General features: G+C 43.5%; 1 protein-coding gene across 1 annotated transcript in view; it reads right to left on the bottom strand.

Annotated features, from left to right (window-relative positions):
* The window catches only part of ccdc88c (coiled-coil domain containing 88C), a 67,477-nt gene that overhangs the window by 17,969 nt on the left and 31,094 nt on the right, over positions 1–18,414 (bottom strand). Inside the window, exons 8-25 of the mRNA XM_024266932.2 lie at positions 17,239–17,444; positions 16,739–16,820; positions 16,192–16,350; positions 15,930–16,076; positions 15,698–15,848; positions 15,428–15,609; positions 13,474–13,611; positions 13,114–13,398; positions 12,242–13,039; positions 10,870–10,997; positions 10,653–10,794; positions 10,452–10,580; positions 7,890–8,051; positions 7,541–7,818; positions 5,810–5,953; positions 3,490–3,676; positions 3,262–3,407; positions 290–379 (exon numbers count right to left, since the gene is read on the bottom strand). Coding sequence (XP_024122700.1) covers positions 290–379; positions 3,262–3,407; positions 3,490–3,676; positions 5,810–5,953; positions 7,541–7,818; positions 7,890–8,051; positions 10,452–10,580; positions 10,653–10,794; positions 10,870–10,997; positions 12,242–13,039; positions 13,114–13,398; positions 13,474–13,611; positions 15,428–15,609; positions 15,698–15,848; positions 15,930–16,076; positions 16,192–16,350; positions 16,739–16,820; positions 17,239–17,444 — 3,554 coding nt within the window. The remainder of the gene's footprint in view (positions 1–289; positions 380–3,261; positions 3,408–3,489; positions 3,677–5,809; positions 5,954–7,540; positions 7,819–7,889; positions 8,052–10,451; positions 10,581–10,652; positions 10,795–10,869; positions 10,998–12,241; positions 13,040–13,113; positions 13,399–13,473; positions 13,612–15,427; positions 15,610–15,697; positions 15,849–15,929; positions 16,077–16,191; positions 16,351–16,738; positions 16,821–17,238; positions 17,445–18,414) is intronic.

Raw genomic sequence — 18,414 nt, 5'->3', positions numbered from 1 at the left:
GAAAAAGTTTGCAGCAGTTTCCTACAGTTTACTGCAGCTCCAAAACAAAATAAAAAAGGGGTTGAGGGAGGGGGGTCACATCATTTCAATAAAGACATCTGGGGGATTAAAAAAAGATGGGGGTCATATTTATTAGGACAAAGTGGGGGGGTCACATTATGAAGATAAAGACAGACGGGGGTAACACCATATGGATACCAACATGGGGAGTCTCATTTCTTAAAAGAAGACATTGAAGGGTCACATCGTAAGAATAGAGAGAGATGACAAAAACAAGATCTGGGATTACTTCTTGGGCGTGGGGTCGTAGAACTTGTACTGGTCCATGATCTTCTCTTCCAGTTTCTCTTTTTGACGACGAAGGGAATTCAGTTTGTCTCTAAATGGAGAACGAGAAAAAAAATTACATTTATTGCAAAAAAGCATGTAAGACTTCAAACTAAAGAAGGCAAAAGCGAGCCAGCTGCTCAAACCAGAGGCAGAACTTAGTCAAAACATGGTCACATGCAAATAAGATAGTTTTAAGTCCAACTCAGATCATCTTTTGGTCTATTGTTAAAGCTTTCCCAGTGTGTTTTTTAATTATGATAATGGTGTTTTTAGCCAACCTGCTTTGTTTTTCTAGAGTTTCTGCAGAGATACGGAAGTTCATTAGAAATTTCCCTCCGAGTTGTGGGCAGGACTGTTGGAGTGCGTGGAGCAATCCTGTTCCACTTCTCTTTCCTGTTTCTGAGAGCTCTCCGTTTACAGGCTCCTCCCCTAGCTTACAGCCCCTCACACCTCCAACCTTACTGGTACATAAAAAATGGACACAAAATTGGAGCTCTCTTATTTTATTAATATATGTGTCTTCCCTCATCAGAAAAATGCAACAAAAACATATTAAAAGTACAATTTTTATTGGAGTGGGCCTTAAGCCCAGTCCAGTCACCATGGAGAGACCACCAGCAGGGCAGGCGCTGCAAACAGCTCTGACCCATTTTCTGTGGCCCGCCTGACTTAAATCTCGTGGGTTGCAACCAAATCTTGTGAGTCAAGACCAAATCTCGTGAGTTATGACTAAATCTCGTGAGTTACCACCAAATCTTGTGAGTCACAACCAAATCTCGTGGGTCACGACCCACAGCTATGACCTGTGACCCAAAGCCGCCTCATCCAAGCTTTTATGCCATTTTATACCATAAATTTAACATAAGAGCACCTTTCAACATGGTGGATTCCTTTTATCACATAATATTACCCCTAGCTCTCAGTAGAGTTTTGTTGATAAAATGAGCACAAATGCTGCAGGAGTTTCTCTGACTTCTGCTGTCAGATGGATTTTGGGTCCCAGCTGACGAGCTGCCACTCTGCAGGGATTCCTTCCCCGGAGCGGAATCATCGAGCGAGACGAGCTCGGGAAGTTTAAACTCAGACATAAGATTTTTTTTGGCCTTGTGATTTAAAAAAAAAGACCAGTGGGTGCGTGTATGTGTGCTGGTGTTGAATTACAAAACAACACATACGAAAGCTCCCTTTTTCCATTCCTTGCTCGGTTACTTTTTTATTTTTATTTTTTTCTTACAGATGTTATTTATGTGTCAGGTCTAATGAATGGGTTTCATGATGGAGGAATGGGCTGCTTGTCCTCCATTTTTGTTTCAGCCTTTGTTAAAATGTTCATCTTCACTATTAAAATGTTAAATGCGACAGAGTTTGACGTGTTGTGCCGTTACTCTGCCAGTGAAACTAAATCTTTGAATGGTTCTTTTAATGAATAAAACTGCTCCTTGTTCCTACATCTGAGGGCATAATTAGCTCTTCTTTTCCTGCTCTCCTGCTGCTGATCTGGTACTGTATCCAGATCTGATCTATTATTCATGTCTAATCTGTAATGGAAAAGCACACCTGATCAGGTGCGCTTCTCCCATCAGGAGCAGAGAATGGGGGTATTGAGAGGTCAGCCTGGTGCAGAACAGGAGGTCAACCCTCTCAACACCTCCTCGGTGTGTCAGCCTGTCCTATGTAGCTACGTAGGTGCGTTCAAGATCACGCTGAACGTGGGTTCTTCACATAAGTCTGTCGCTACCTGAAACTAGTGCATGCACTCACAATTGGAAGAGGTTTGGTGTGAAACGTCAAATTGGTGCAGGCTTTTTCTTTCGATATATTAAAGTGTCATGCAATCTCAACACAAACTTATTCAACATCATTCATTTCTCTATCATGATGAACTTTCAAACGGTTTGTACTTCTGTGCTTTGAAAAAGAAGCCATCCATATGTCACTACCATCCGAGTCCCTGAAAGTTTAACCTTTAACACACGGTCAATGTGTGTTCAATGTCATTCTGAAGAGAAGAACAGACTTAAAAACTTGAGCAGCAATGCATAAACCAGGAGTTTTGAACAAAGAAGCCTGAAACACACATACATGTTTGCATTCACACAGACTTTTCATTGGAAGTGGTCATTTGTTTTCAACCCCGGTGTGAGCGTAGCATCAGAGGACAATCATTTTGGAACCTTTGCTGTTATAATAGAACTACTAATGTCTAAATGAAAGCACGACTCAAACTAAACTTGTGACTGCAGTAGTTTCCTGTTTGATGAAATGCATCGCCCTGTTTTCAGACTTCAAGAACAAATGATGAAAAATGATTGAAGGACAAATGTTTTGACAGCTGCATCTGTTATCTTCCATTTGATTCTTAACCCTTTAACACCGGAGTTTTAGGCCCAATCCAAATTCTTCCCTTCTCCCTTAACTTCCATTTGAAGGGGCAGTTTAACTTAACTTGAAGTTGTTGAAGTTGTAAACTCAAGAGTTTTCAGCTCAGATCAAGTTAAACTCCTCTGGAAACAGATCTGGCCTTCATTCATTTCTGGTTATTGATTGATTGTTGGGCTGCATGGTGGTGCAGTGGTTAGCGCTCTTGCCTCACAGCGAGAAGGCCCCGGTTCGACCCCCGGCTGGGACCTTTCTGTGTGGAGTTTGCATGTTCTCCCCGTGCATGCGTGGGTTTTCACCGGGGACTCCGGCTTCCTCCCACCGTCCAAAAACATGCTTCATAGGTTCATTGGTGACTCTAAATTGCCCCTAGGTGTGAATGTGAGAGTGAATGTGTGTGATTGAGGCCCTGTGACAGACTGGCGACCTGTCCAGGGTGTACCCCGCCTTCGCCCTTCAGTAGCCGGGATAGGCTCCGGCACCCCCACGACCCCGAAAGGGACGAAGCGGACAAGCAGATGAATGAATGAATGAATGATTGATTGTTCTCACATGTACAGCTTCTGCTCCTGGTGGAACAGCTCCTTGCTCTCCATGCTCCTCTCCAGGAGAGTGTGGTTCTGCTGACTGAGCAGGTTGATCTGGTTCAGCAGGTGGTGGTTCTCCTCCTCCAGGTTTCCCTTCAGTCGACTCAGCAGCTGGGCACAGATGAGGGTGAGTGTCTCCTGCGTTCCAGCTAACAGTGGTCATCCTTACCAGGCTGCAGGCTGAGCCGTTTACCTCACAGTGGTTGTCCAGCTTGGTCATGGTCAGGTCCAGACCCTGGTGCTGCTCCATCAGGGTGTCGTAGCGTGCCATCCACTGACTCACATCCAGCTGGGCGGAGCTGAGCGAGCTCTTCAGTTCGTTAACGCGCTGATGGAGGCCCTCGTTCTGCACCGTGTGCTGGGATTGGTTCGCTGTCAGTCTACGCAGAAGCAGCCAGAAGAGACAAAAAAAGATTGATCAATTCTGGTCATTTTCCTTTAGGAATCAAATCATTCTAAAGATTCCTAATTCTACTGAAAGGTAAAATGTGCCTCATCTCACATGTGATCTGAGATGACTTCCTGGAACTCAACATATGATCAAACTTCTCCTGATCACCAACATTTCAGTAAGTTTGCTTCAAAGGAGGAAAGAGAAGCTTAAGCCATAACAACCCATGGAGACATTAGTGTAACAGAAAGATATCAGAAACCTGCTCTGTGATCCACTTGGTTTGTGGTATATTCCACATCATTTCCTTTTTAAGGAAAATCAGGTCTGGGTTCTTATGGGTTAAAGCTGCGTTCAAATCGAACGTGGTTCACACATCACTGGCGTCCAGTTTCAATGTTAAGTCAATGCACAGACGCAATCTGAGGTGCGGCGTGTTCTGAGCATCTGGGGAGGCGCAGTCGTGTGGCGTTTAAATAAAGCTTAAATATCGAAAATTTTGGCGGAGAGTTTGGGTCACATAAACCTGGATGACCCTGAGTGGGTGGAGTCCAAAACCAACATGGAGGAGAATCTGATCGCTCTCTTCCTGAACGTTACATATATTTTTTTTTATTTGTATGGGGACAATAATAAAAACAGTCCTCTAGTTTTATTTTTACCTTCTCTGACTAATGCGGGACAGCAAGTCATCAAACTGGGTCACAGAGAGACTGAAGTAGGGCTGCCACGACTAGTCGACTAATCGATGACTAATCAACTATTAAAATAGTCAATGACTAGATTAATAGTCGATTAGTCGTTACTTTATACTATATTAAGTCAGAGTGTAGTAAAGTTGAAAGTTATAACGGCATTCTGCTAACTTTTTGGACTACTTTGGCATTTATTGAGGTTTTTTTAGGCTATTTTAGAGTTTAGCTAATATTTCAGAAACATGCTAGCTAATTTGGCTAATTTTGGCTTTTTTAAGGCTATTTTGGAATTTAGCTAATGTTTTAGTTACATGCTAGCTGTTTTGGTTAACTTGAGATTTTTTGTTTTGTTTTTAAGGCTGTTTTGAAATTTAGCTAATATTTCAGCTAAATTACAGAAAATGGCTTATACTTGTATAGCGCTTTCTACCCTCCTTTGAGGGCCCAAAGCGTTTCACAGTCACAGACCCATTCACCCATTCACACACTGGTGGTGGCTCCGCTCCTGAACACTGGCCCCAACCTCCCACCAGAGGCAATGTGGGGTTCAGTGTCTTGCCCGAGGACACTTCGACACATGGGCGGGCAAGACGGGAGTCGAACCCGCTCGCTTCTGATCAGGAGTCGACCACCCTACCACTGCACTACGGCCGCAATTATAGCTGTTTTAGCTAATTTAGGATTTTTCTTCCAGTTTTTTTTAGGCCATTTTGGAGTTTAGCAAATACTTCAGCTGCATGCTAGCTGTTTGGCTAACCTAGGCTTTTTTTAGGCTTATTTGGCATTTAACTAATATATTAACTGGCTATCAGCTTCAGCGTTTTCAGCTTTAAATTTCATCATCTTCAGCTATCAGCACTAACATCTTCAGTGGCCAAATTCAGCTTACAGCATTCACTCTAGCATTAAGATGTGTGCTTTACATCCACTTTGTGCATGACTCAATTAGTCAACTAATCGGTGAAAATTATCAGTGATTAGTCGAACACTAAAATAATAGTTTGAGGCAGCCCTAGACTGAGGTACTGCTAAAAACAACCATCATTCAGACGCAGCTTCTGCAGTAGATGGTGAAGCTCACTGGAGAATCTCTGAATGATCTCATGAACCCAGACATGACAACGTGTTACAGACACCTTTATAGAGCTCTTTAAAATAAATCAACTTGATCTATCCACATTCTTTGTGTCTTTCATATATTGTAAATGAGATGTACAGGCATTGCTTCCATGTAGCGATCAGGCTAAAAACTTCAGAAAGTTGCACCTCCCACATGCATCAAAATATCGAACGTGATTCACTTTCTGTGTGAACACAGCATAAGAGCTGCTTTCATTCAGAGTCTATTTTCTACAGAAACCCCCCGAATGCTGAGAGTTTTTTCTTTGAGCTCCTCTGGATCCAGAGCTGAACCCCCGCCCCCGTACCTGTCCACTTCTGCTTTCAGCTGCAGGTTCTCATGCTGCAGCAGATGGTTTTTCTGGACCTCCTGCTTCAGCTCCTCCTTTGCTTTCTGGCCGTGCCCCTCCTGCTCCTCCCACTTCTCTTTCAGCTGCAGCAGTCCACAGTACCTTCAAAAGCACAGAAGCAGCAGACGGGTTCATGGTTCGGGTTCACATCCTCTGTAACCTGAAGTCATGAGCAAACTAAAAATGTAACTATCACCGACTATAGTTACTGACTAAGGTCTCATGTTGGCTCATAGAATAGGAAACAACGTTGGGAGGGACACCCCCCACCCTCCAGCCAACGTTATATTAGCTTATCTTATATATTATCTTGTATATTAATAAAAAATAATAATAAAGAGTACTGACATGTGCGCTAATCCAGAGTTTGAGATTGGTCAAAGTAAGATTAAGAAACTACAAACATGGACAAATTCGTATTGACATTCAACAACTGGAGATATTTGATTATTCCAATTTGTTGAAAACAAAAGCAAATATTTAATTGATTGTTGTACTAAAGAACTTGATAAATGCAGGGAATGCCGCTCCTTTCTCGTTTTCTTCTCTTCTAATTTTGGCTTGTACATCTTCATCCTCATTTACTATCTTCCTCTTGAACAATCGTCCCAGCATTGTTCTTTTTTCAAGGACTTTTACTAATAAATCTATTTATTTGCTGCATGTTTCAATTTTACCATTGCACTATTGTTTTATCTTAAACTATCACTCAAAATTATGTTTAGAAAATATTAGAATCCTTTATTTTTTTTTCCTGTTGCAAACTAACAGAAAGGTGAAGCAACAAAACAAACCAGCCTCCAACTTGCATAGAAATATTCCTACTCAACTGTGAATGAATAGAGCGTCCCAGGAGAACAAATCAAACGTACCCCATACGACGGGCATGCACAGTGTGTTTGTGTTTGTGACAGAATTAGCGGTTAATTTTAGAAGAGAGTGGGACGTAAATCCCATTTCGTAGCGATGATAAGACATTAAAATCACAGAGACGCTAAAATGATCAGATAAAGTTCAGTTTGATTCACAGTTTCAGCTGCATCAGCCTGTAGCTGCTTTTGTATGAGACCATACCAGCTTTCTTCTAGCACTCATCACCACTAGATTCTCCCCTCATTATACTATGCGCTGTGTCACAAGGCTGAAGCGGTGCCCCCCCCCTTCTTCTTTCTTTTAAATCAGCGGTTGGCATCCAGAGTGATGTTAAATGCGCTTTACTTACATATTTATAGCTGAAAATATATATATTTAACTTTAGACCAAAAAAGTCATACGGAAAAGTTTCAAATTGCACAAATATTAAGCCCAAGATATCAAAATTTAAGGCCTTTTTTAAATGCTTTTAAGGCCTTATTTTAAAATTTTAAAATTCAAGGCTTTTAAGACTTTTTAAGACCCTGAGAGAACCCTGATCAACATTAATAAGGCATAAAACTATCTTCAAACCATTTATGTTTGAAGAGTGGACATTAGCATGTTTTCTGCCCAAAATGTTTCTTTTTTAAATCACTTATTATCATAAAACTAATAATCAATCGAAGCAGTGGTAGAGGGTTCAACCTCTGACTTAAAAAATGAAGGTTGGATTCCATGTATCAAAAGCTTTGGGCAAGAAACTGAACTCCACATCGCTCCTTGAGGAGCCGTCGTCAGTGTGTGCATGAGAGTGACGGAGTGTGTTTTTCTCACTTGCTCTGCAGTGTCCGTTGTTCGCTCTCTAGCGCCCTCTGCTTGCCCTTCAGTGCAGCGTGCTGGCTGATCAGCTGCTCGTACTCGTGCGCTTGCCTCTCGTGCACGCTCAGCAGCCGCTCGTGATCGCTCAGCACGCTCTCTCGAGCCCGCCATGCCTCCTCGCGCTGCCGCTGCCAGGACTCCACCTCCGTCTCCAGAGCGCTGACCTGACCCTGCAGCACGGCATTCTGGGCCATGAGAGAGGCACTCTGGGAGGAGATGGTGGAGTTCTCCACCTGAAAGAGTTGGGAACAGGTCAGAGCAGCCGTGGCTAAAACCCGAGGAGCCACCTGAGTGACGGCGGCACCTGTAGTTTTGCCGTCTGAGTGTGCAGAGCCGAGTTCTGCTCCTGCAGCGTGCTGGTGTGTCGCTGCAGCGCCGCCATCTGGCTGTTCAGGGACGAGTTCTGGTTCTCCATCTGCTTGAGCTGCTCCTTCAGTAAGCTGCTCTCTGTCTGCAGAGAGGCGTTCTGCAGGAAAACACAGGAACTCTGATGAAGAGTTACGACAGACATTTCAGACGGTAATCTAGCAGATCTTTCTGTGTGCAGTTTGCATGTTGTCCTCGTCCATGTGTGGGTTTAATCCGGTTTCCTCACACAGTCCAAAAACGGACTTCATAGGTACATTGGTGTCTCTAAACTATCCCCGGGTCTCAATGTGAGTGTGGGGTTTTCTGGGCCTGCTAATGACCTCCCTTTACCCAACAGTGATCAGGACAGGATCTGGCAGCTCCATGACTCCAAAAGGGATCGTGTGTGTTTGGAAGGTGGATGGAGGAATGAGTATGCCTGAGAATATTTGAAGAATTTCTTTTGATGCCAAAGACTGTGAACTTGGAGGAAACATCGCACAGACGGGGAGGAAGTGATTTTAGAAAAAAAACCCAAAATTAAGAGAAGCTTCTTGTTCTCTTGACACTTTCCAATTCAGGCTGTTGACGATTATTCGTCGTCATTGACTATTCGACTAGGAAAATTTGTTGCTAATAAATTGTCATTTTAAATGATTATGATAACTACAAGCCACAAAGTCATTTGGATCGCGAAGGACAACAGGAAGTTTCCGAGGCGGTATTGCCCTTCTTCAACCAAAGATGAAGACCATTTCAAAGTCAGATTCAAACTTCAAATTTCACAGCAGCACAGCTCCCATGCACCTGAAAGGGAAGCATCCCACGGTCTTGTCGTCTTCCTCACTGTCCTCAACATTTTTGTCAAGGTCATTTTTGCTCATATTTTAATATTGGACGTGTGGTGTTTTCTTTCCTCATGGATTTTACATTTATAAACTAAATTTAAGCGGAAAGCGCAGCACGACAGTCGCCTGAAGTAAACAAATCTTCAAAATAAAGTGTTAGGGAAGCTTCCCGTTTTCAAAATAAAACTACTGAGTGTGTTTTTGTAGCTGGAAAAAAAATGAGACTGAAGTTCTATTTACTGACATAGGTTTTGAAAATACAAATTAGCTTTAACAGCAGAGCTTAAGCTCCAATGTTTACATTCTTTTATTCCAGGAACAGTTTACGTCATTAACGGAATCCCAGGGGATTCTGAAGTGGAGAGAAGCTGATGTGCAGCTGCACAGCAGTAAAATGATGAGGTAATCACAGAGAATCAGCCGATTCTGCTGTGCAGAAAAGCGGCTTTTCAAACCATCTTTGCACATTTATGCTTTAGAATGTAAACAGAACTTTAAGGATGAAAAACTGTGGAGAACATTTTTAGAATTTGTTAAACAAAGTAAACCAGAGAGCTGACCAAAAAAAAAAAAAACAAAAACAAAAAAAAAAACATTTTTTCCTAACCATTCTATGGTAGTTTAGACAATGATTTGGTGCAAGAACCCTATACAGAACTTGTGAGCAAATTATGGCTGTTTTGTGCTAGCATATGGCTTATCTGGGACCTTAAACATTTGATCTTTTATTTGGTGAAATTGAAATGAATGATATACACATGTAAAATTTGTATTTCTGTGACCATACATGATGGAGTGAAGACCAGCACTATCACCTTTTAGGAAAAAAGTTGCACACCACCTTACATAAACACTAAATATTGACTACTAAAATAATTGTGACAGCCGTATTTCCACCAAACCCTTTGCAGTAGCGTCACGTGTGCCTTTATCTGCCATTTTGGGAGTCAAGTGCACGTTGTTTTAACAAATCCAACAAGAATATCGGACTTTAGTGTAAATAAAATGAGAAACAGCCTCCAAATCTCATCATGGTACACGTGTTGCTATTGGTTGTCACAACAGAAAAACTTAAAAGTTCAAGCATCTCTTTTTCTGATTTCTGCAGGATGAAGCAGGCAAATGGAAAGTGTGGCAGCAGACTCTGTAGTGAACAATTATGAGTCAGGTAGGTCTTTGGTACCCAAATAACACAGGATCTTCACCAAATTAACTATCAGATCAGCTGATGTTTGTAGAACACTTCCTGTATGACAATTCCCATTTCCTTGTAGATTTAAGGAGTCTTCTGAGATTGACCCTTCAGCACAGGACAAGTGAGGAAGACACAGATGTTAAAAACACAGCTGGGACTCTGATGGGGTTTTAACTCCCTCTGAATTACTCCTAGTACAGGGGTTGAGTAGTTTTGTTTTTAGGACAGTCTAGTGCTGCGCCACCACTCGTTGGAAACGCAAAGGTAGACTCACAAGTTTCTGGACAAATTTCAAACGAAACCTTTTGATGGAGCAGATTCTGTGCAGATCCACAGATTTTGGTCTAACCCCAGTTTTTAGAGGGTTCCCTCAACCCCGGTCATGACAAAGCACACGTTTGACAAATATTGTTGGCATGTAGGAAAAGTTCCAAATAGATGTTTTCAGAAATGAAACCCCAACAACGTTTCTCACCTTCTTTTCCACGTTGATGAGGTGATCTTTGGTCCGCAGCAGCTCGGCCGTGGAGTCCCGCTCCTCGCCTGTGCGCTGCAGCGTTTTCTGTCCCTCCCCCTGCTGCTGACCCAGGGAGGACTCCTGAGCCTGAGAACAAACACCTGTGTAAAGTTCTGCTCTTTATTAGAAAACCTGCCGGATTTGGGAGTGCCCCCCCACCGTGGACAGCTTTCCCTGCAGAGCAGCGATCAGTCTGCCGCTGTCTTCGAGCTTCTTTTCCAAATTGGAAATTTTCTCTTCCTTCAACTTGATGGTCTGTTGGACCGTTTCCTCCAGACGGCTCTGCAGCAGCCTGTACCTGCTGAAGGATGCACATGGGACATCAGTTACCCCTCCCTGGATGGTTTTTGTGTAAAAACTTTTACAAAGGACCGACTTGTCATCCTGCAAAAGCTCGTTCTGCAGCAGTTTTTCTGTGTTCAGGCCGATTTTCTCCAGCTCTTCGTTCAGCTTCTCCAACTCCACGTTCTTTTGCTGAACGTTCAGCTTCTCTGACACCAGGTCCTGCAAACAGAACACACACCAGGATCTTCACACACAGCAGACTGGGTCCCTCTGCTGCTTTAACAGGGGTAATCCTGCCTGACTTCTTCTTTAGAATGGAAGGGATGACTGTGGATACTGAGAGTATATGACTTAAATTACTTTTTTAAACTTTTTTGCACTTTAAAAAACATTTCTCATTTGTGACAATTCAGTTGCATGTTACTTGAAAAAAATAAAGTCAGAGAAAAGTAAATAATTACATTTTTGCCATTTTTTTCAAAGAAAAACGAATAAACAAACTTTATTATTTTGGTATATTGTGATATGTATTGTTATGGGAATATACATTTTTTTTCGGGATTTACAATTTTATCAATTTTGCCCAGCACTATAAATGATCATATATTACCTGTGATACACTAAAGAACAAATTTTTCATAAAAGAGTTATTTTTGCAAGCTTTTTTCCTATCTGGAATTAAGATGACTTAACGTCTGAGGCTCCACCTTTCGCTCTTTTCGTGATGTCACCCTAGAGCCGGCCTCGGTGGCGAGCCGTTGTTGTTTCTGCAGATTAGGTGCAAGAAGAACCACTTCTTTTCAGAGAAGATGCTAAATTGGAACTGTTTTGCTGATTACCAGTAGCTCCATGGTGGAAGTAGGTGTGTGTGCTAGTCTGGGGGCGGAGCTAGCAGATCAGGGTCTTCCTGGAAGGGGCTGTTCTTTCAACTTCATACGTATGAAGGTGGAGGAACAGCCATTCTCAGAAATTGGGAGGGGCTGGTGCTCAGAGAGCAGAGCTATAGAGGAATTCATGAATGGATGGATCAAAATACCACTTTAGGGTTGTTTTTCATGAGGAATCAACATTATAATACACGACAAAGCTGAAAAAAAAGTTGATTTTGCATGAAATAGATCCTTTAAAGCCTCACATAGAGGTAAACCGAAAAATCAAAAGTCATGAATCAGCAAGAACTTGTCTGAGTTTTAACTTCAGAAGGGGTTAGAAGTCTGGATTCTATTTTCAATGGCTGAATTAAAGTTGTGTTTGCTGCAGCTGTTTGCTATTTTTTTAAATCATAGTTACAAGGTAAACTTATAAGAAATTTTGCTGTTCCTAAATGTTAAACATTTTAGAAGTCTTTGCTCTAATCTGTGAAACTTTGCATGCTTGTAAATATTGTATTTTTTTAATAAACTTCTCTGTTTTTGCAGAGGGCGGGGCTACAGTTACCTGGTCAGGTGGTTAGACAGACTTACCTCTCTCAGAGTGGCCAGAGTCCTCTTGTCGATGGTGGCTTGTTTCTGCAGCTCCTTGTTCTCCTTCTCCAGCTCCTTGGCTTTGGCTGCGCCCCCCTTCAGCCTGTCCACGTCCGTCCTCAGGGCGCCGCACTCCTTCATCACCACAGCCAACCTGCTGGCTTTCTCCTCCAGCTCCGCCTCCTTGTCCTCCAGCGCTGTGCGGATCCTCCAGCTCTCCTTCTCCAGGAGCTTCCTGCTTTTCTCCGACTGCTCCAGGTCCAGCTGCAGCTTCTTCCTCTCTTCCTCTTGCTCCTCCTTTCTTCTGAGCTCCTCCTTTAGCTCGTTGACCTCTTTCCTTGATTCCTCCTCTCTACTCTGCGTCTCCTTAATCTTTGCCTCCAGCTCGGCCCTCTCCTCTTTGCTCCTCTCCAGCTCCTCCTCTAAGCGGTGTTTCTCCTGGTTCAGGCCTGAGAGGTTCAGTTCCAGCCTCTCTGCCCTCTTCCTCTCCCCCTGCGCCTCCTCTCTAGCCTTTTCGGCGGCTCTCTGCTCCTCCTGGGTCTCTGTGTGAGCCTTTTTCAGCTCCTCCTGGAGTGTAGGCAGGAGGCTGGAGGAGGACCGCAGGTTTTCCAAGGAGCAGCGGAGTTCCAGGTTTTCCTTTGACAGCAGGCTGTTTCCTGCCAGCTGTTTGGACTGCTGCTGCAGCTCCTCCTGCGCCACCTCTGCTTCCCGTTTCAGTCTGTGCACCTCCTGCTCCAGGGAGGTCACCTGCTTCTCCAGAGCCTCCGAGTGCTCGCTGCACGTACGAAGAGACTCGACCTGAAGAGCGGGAACAGAGAAAAGCTGAACAAGCAGCCTCTTACGGTGACTGAACGGGGAGTTTCGGGGATCACCTCTCTGTTCAGAGCCTCCCTGCTCCTCTCCAAGCGGGACACCTCCCTCTCCGCCTCCTCGCATCTCCCTGCCAGCTCCCTCAACCTCTCCGCCTCCTCGCTCACGACCTTCAGCTGCGTTTCTAAGCTGGTCAGGCGAGAGCTGGTGTCGGTGATGCTCTGGTGCAGCAGGCGGTTCTCCGTTTCCACCTCACGAACCCTCGCCTCGCTGTTGGACTGAGCTCGCTCCTGAAGGGAGGCCACCGCCTCTGACAGGTGCTGCTTCTCACTCTCCAGCTCCACAATCTGATTGGTCGTCAAACAAGATGCACTTCAGTCTCTTTGGTATCATTTCTGTGTGTGTAGGTGTAGGAGACCCACCTGTTGGTCCTTCTCCACCCGCAGAGCGTGCATTTCCCGCTCTAGACTCTGCTTCTCCTTCAGAAGCTCCTCCCCCAGCGACTCCATGTCCTGATTGGTCAGCCTCTCCTGGTCCAGTAATCCCTGCAGACGCTCCAGCTAAGAGAAAGACAGAAGAGGATGAGGAGGAGCATCTTTAAGAAAGGAGTTCCCTTTTCTAACTTCCCACAGGTTTACTGCTTCAAAGCAACAAACTTCTTAAAAGCTAGAAACAACAGACAGCAAACAAGTAACTAGTCAAGCACAAAAGTTTAAAGTTTTCATTGTTATGACAGAGTGAGACTGAAGCAACCATCACAAAGCAGCAAAACCCAAAGCTATCTTGAAGACAGAACTAAAAAGGTTTAGCCCAAACTAGAGATGTCCTGATCCTGACTGATGGAATCTTAAGATTGTATGACGATCCAATTTCTTCAAATCAGCACAGCTGAGAATTTTATTTGTCAGTAAGAGCGAGGATCTAAGCAGCTGGATGGCTCGCTTGGTTTAGTGCATGACTGGCACATGGAAAACCGGGATTCAAGTCCCAGGGGACGCAATGAGCTTCATCCATTGTAGACCTGCTACTGCCTAAATAAGTAGCCTCAGTATGGAGAGAAAATAGTATCGTCCCTTTTTGTGTGTGCGTAATTCTTGATTTGTAATTCATAAAATAATGACATTTTGTGCATATGTACACTAATTATAAAAAAAATAAACATTTACAACAGCTTAAAAGTAACTACATGTGCAAGTCTTTAAAAAAAGTGCACGAATCGCTTGTTACACACACAAAACCTAAGTTATACAAATCTGATGAAAGAAAAGAAAGAAAAGATTAATGTGTACGTGATGCGTTTAAATGTTGCTAGAACGCTGGGTTATCAGAGTTTTCTTATCAGCCACTATGAACTTAGATTGTGAATAATATCTAGTGAAACTTGGCATTTTCCCCACTTTCTTAAACAGATATTCCTTATAATTATTATACAAAAGTCTGTGTTTTTAAATCACTCAACAGAAATATTTCTCTATTCTCATCACTGCCTCACGGCTGTGCTTTCTCTGCACCGCCTTCGCCATGGAGCTCCTCTGTGAGCTGGCAGCGTGAGGTCCTCCTCAACACAAGGAGAGCGGACAGAGTAGCCCTACGTCCCGCTGTCAGGGGAGGTGCTGCCGAGAGGAAGTAAAATTGCATTTTGTATTTTTTTTATTTCATAATTTTTGTACTTATGAACAAAGTATATTGTTTGCGTTACAAATCAATAATTTTGCTCGCACAAATTGGGGTGAACTATTTTCTCTCCATAGAAAGATGATCACTGATGAGATATGTAAAAATATGACCAAACAAGAGGTGGGGTCGAGAAAAATAGAAGTTGTTAGAGATCAGGATCTCTTTTTCAAGGGTGACCTGACCAAGAGGTCAGCAGCTCAGGTCACATGAAAACAGTTACAATATGAAACAAATATAAAGCAGAACAATGACTTTAGAATTTTACAATATAAAATTTAAAGTTGAGGTGCAACAAAGTGACCTAGTGATCATAAATAGTAATTATATGTAAACAGTCATTTGGAAGGTACAAAAGTTGTGACATTAATAAAGTACAAATTATTGGGCTGTATAGCATTCAAGCTGAAGACATTTGACCTAAAAGTTCCCTTTTTTGGTTTATTTTTCCCTTTTTGAATAGTTGTGTGGACATCCTCATTTCTAGATTTTAATATCTTATAAAAAAATATTTCTTGTCCATTAAAAATAACTTGCTGCATGGACGGATCATTGTACTACTTTCTAGTGATTTTCTTCTTAAGATTTGTGTTCTTCTTCCATTCTTAGGCCACCTCTTTCTACAGTGAGGACTTTCTGTTTTACTGTTCATTTTGTCAGCCTCTGGTCTGTGTACAGCTGCCACAGAAGGCTCAGGATTACCTTGTTGCTGAGACTCTGTTTCTCTCGCTCGAGCTTCTGCATGTGCAGCTGCTGCTCCTGCAGGTTATGATTCTCCTCCTTCAGCCTCTCGATAGAGGCCTGCAGCTCCCGGTTCTCCTTCTCCAGCTTCAGCATGCGGCTGGAGACGCACTCGTTCAGCTCCTGGACCAGAGACTTGCGGGCTGCAGGACAGAGAGGAAACAGAGAGGTTTCAGATTAGTGTTGGAGCGGATAGACGACTGGCTGCGAGGCAAACAAAAGTCGTCGTACTCTCCGTGTCGCTGTGATCGTGGTTCTTGGAGAGCTGCTCCAGCTCCCAGCCCAGATGGGCCGACTCGGTCATGCTCTGCTTCTGTCCGATCTCCAGCAGCATGTTCTCCTCCAGCAGCTCCTCCAGCCTGCGCCGCTCACTGTCTCTCTCCTGCACAAGATCCACAACATGACAGAAGGGTTCCTCCATTCCAGAGCGTTCTTTTTAACCCGGAGTCCCGGCAGTGCCTACCATCTCCAGGTCGTTGATCTTAGCTTGCAGCAGCAGGTTGTCCTTCTCCAAAGTGTGCAGTTTATCACAGCGTTCCCTGGAGGAAGTCAACTGTTCCTCCAGCAGCACCTTAGTCTCGAGCAGAGTCATGTTGTCCTCCCGGAGCTCCTGGATGCCACAAACACACACAGTTGTGTCAATCTGTGGACATTTTGTATTTTCTAGATGAAACCTCACAAACCAACATCCTTAACCTCCTCTGGTCTTCAGTTTGCACACGTACCTCCACCCTGCTCTTGTAGAAATGCACATCGTGGAGCTTCTCCTTACATCGACTAAGCTCCGCCTCCAGACGGTCCACGCGGGCCGCTCGCTCCCTCAGCGAGTCCACCTCGTCACGGTACGCTCGCATGGACCGAGCCTCGCCGGCCAGGAGCTGGTTCTGGAGCGCACACAGACACAGGTCATGTGGAACCAAAAATCGCTGCAGTGCTCCACCAAAAGGTTCAAGAGACAAACTGAACCCTCTTCAACCAGAGAAAACATCTGAGCAGGGACGTGATGTAATGCATCCGATCAGCAAATGACACTCTTCTGCAGAAGATCTGACTCTGTGAGTCTGAGTATGAAGTCATCCTCCAGAGTGGTTCAGACCCAGTACTTACAGCACCACAATCATAGTTTGATGAATGCACTTCAGAAAATGTAGACATGATTAAGATATTTAACTCTTTGAGCAAAATCTGATCTAATGATGTCATCAGATCAGCCACTTTGCTTCTTCGTCTTGACAGATGGAGCGCTAATGGGGGGTAGGGGGGTGTCCACACCTCTTGTTTCAGCCTCTGCAGCTCCTGATCCAGACGCTCCGCCTCGTGTTTTGAATCCATCAGCTGCTCCGTCTTTTCCTCCCTGCAGACACAAGCATTAGATGCAGCATAAGGCTTTAGTCAGACGCAGGTTTTTGGGTTGTCCAGGCCCGTGGAGGATTGCATCTTAAGGGGAGCACAGGTGTGTCTTGTAGTGGCCGCTCATGAAAACGGAACATACGATTGCTGTGCCAGTGGTGAGCGTATTGGGAAGTATTTGTAAGGATAATGGAAGTTACACGCACTTATGACACACGAGTGATGCTGTCGTAAAGTGACCTTACGCCACACTCTAGCCGTCAGTGAGGTGCGTTCAGTGGCTCCTCACTAACCTACTTTATCATTACGTTTTGGTTAAGTGTTTGCTACGAAGTGACCGGAGCTGCTTTAAACTTCATATGTATTTTCATGATGATGGTATCTCCCGAGTCTGGACCTTGTTGTGTGACTGAAGGACTCACAGGTCTTGTCTGTATCTGCGCAGCTTGGCCTTGGCGTCTGCCAACTCTACAGACAGATGCTGCTTTTCCTCAGTGATCAGCTCAGATCCTCCACCGGTGGTTCCCGCGCCCCCAGGCTGCAGCCCCCGCTCTGCGCCACTCCTGCGTCCATCCTGGGGCTGCTGGCTGGAAAGGTAGTCCCTCTCCTGAGTGAGATCCACAATGATCTGCAGGGCAGGGCAGCATGTTAGGAGAGGTCATCCAAACTTTGGTTACAATGAGCATACTTTCAAAGAAAATCTAAATTTGTGGCCTTTTATACAATGGTTTTTATTTTACTTTTGAGTTTTGGAGAAAAACAAAATTAGGGTGACGTTTCAGGATTCACAAAAACACGTGTGGGGATCAGAGTCCTTTTACATTCAGAAATCATGACTGTACTGCACTGGCCCTTCAACATTACAGAGTAATGGTGCCAAAAACTATTATTTTAATAGCTGAATAATCAACCGTTATTTTTTCAGATTAATCGACTAATCAGATCATTCGCAAACTGGATGTAGAGCAACATCTTAACCATCATTAGCTTTAAACTAACTAAAACAAGATATATACTGTAGCATTACCCGTGATAATGCTAGTGTAAATGCTGTAAGCTGAATTTGACCGCTGAAAATGCTTGTGCTGATAGCTGAAGATGCTGAAATTGATAGCTTAAAACACTGAAGCTAATAGCTAAAAAAAAAAAAAATGCTGAAGCTAATAGCCAGCTAAAATATTAGTTAAATGCCAAATTAATACAAATCTCAAGAACAGCCTAAGTTAGCCAAAATAGCTAGCATGCAGCTGAAATATTAGCCGAACTCGAAAATAGCCTAAAAAACTGAAAAAAATAAATTAGCCTAAATAGCTAGCATGAAGCTGATATATTAGTCAAACTCAAAAATAGTCTAAAAAAACCTTAATAAATGCTAAAATAGTCCAAAAAGCTAGCACAATGCCATTATAACTTTTAACTTTACTACACTCTAACTCCATATCATATAAAATAACGACTAATCGACTATTAAATCAGTTGTCGATCGTTTTAATAGTCGATTAGTCATCGATTAGTCGACTCGTGGCAGTCCCATTCACAAGTCCAGTGGCAGATCCAACAAATCCATGTGAAACTGTAAATATAATAGCTCACACACT

This window comes from Oryzias melastigma, linkage group LG22 (assembly GCF_002922805.2).
Source record: "Oryzias melastigma strain HK-1 linkage group LG22, ASM292280v2, whole genome shotgun sequence".
NCBI lineage: Eukaryota > Metazoa > Chordata > Actinopteri > Beloniformes > Adrianichthyidae > Oryzias > Oryzias melastigma.
Note: the sequence above shows the minus strand (reverse complement) of the source record. Positions and strands in the feature narration are given on the sequence as shown.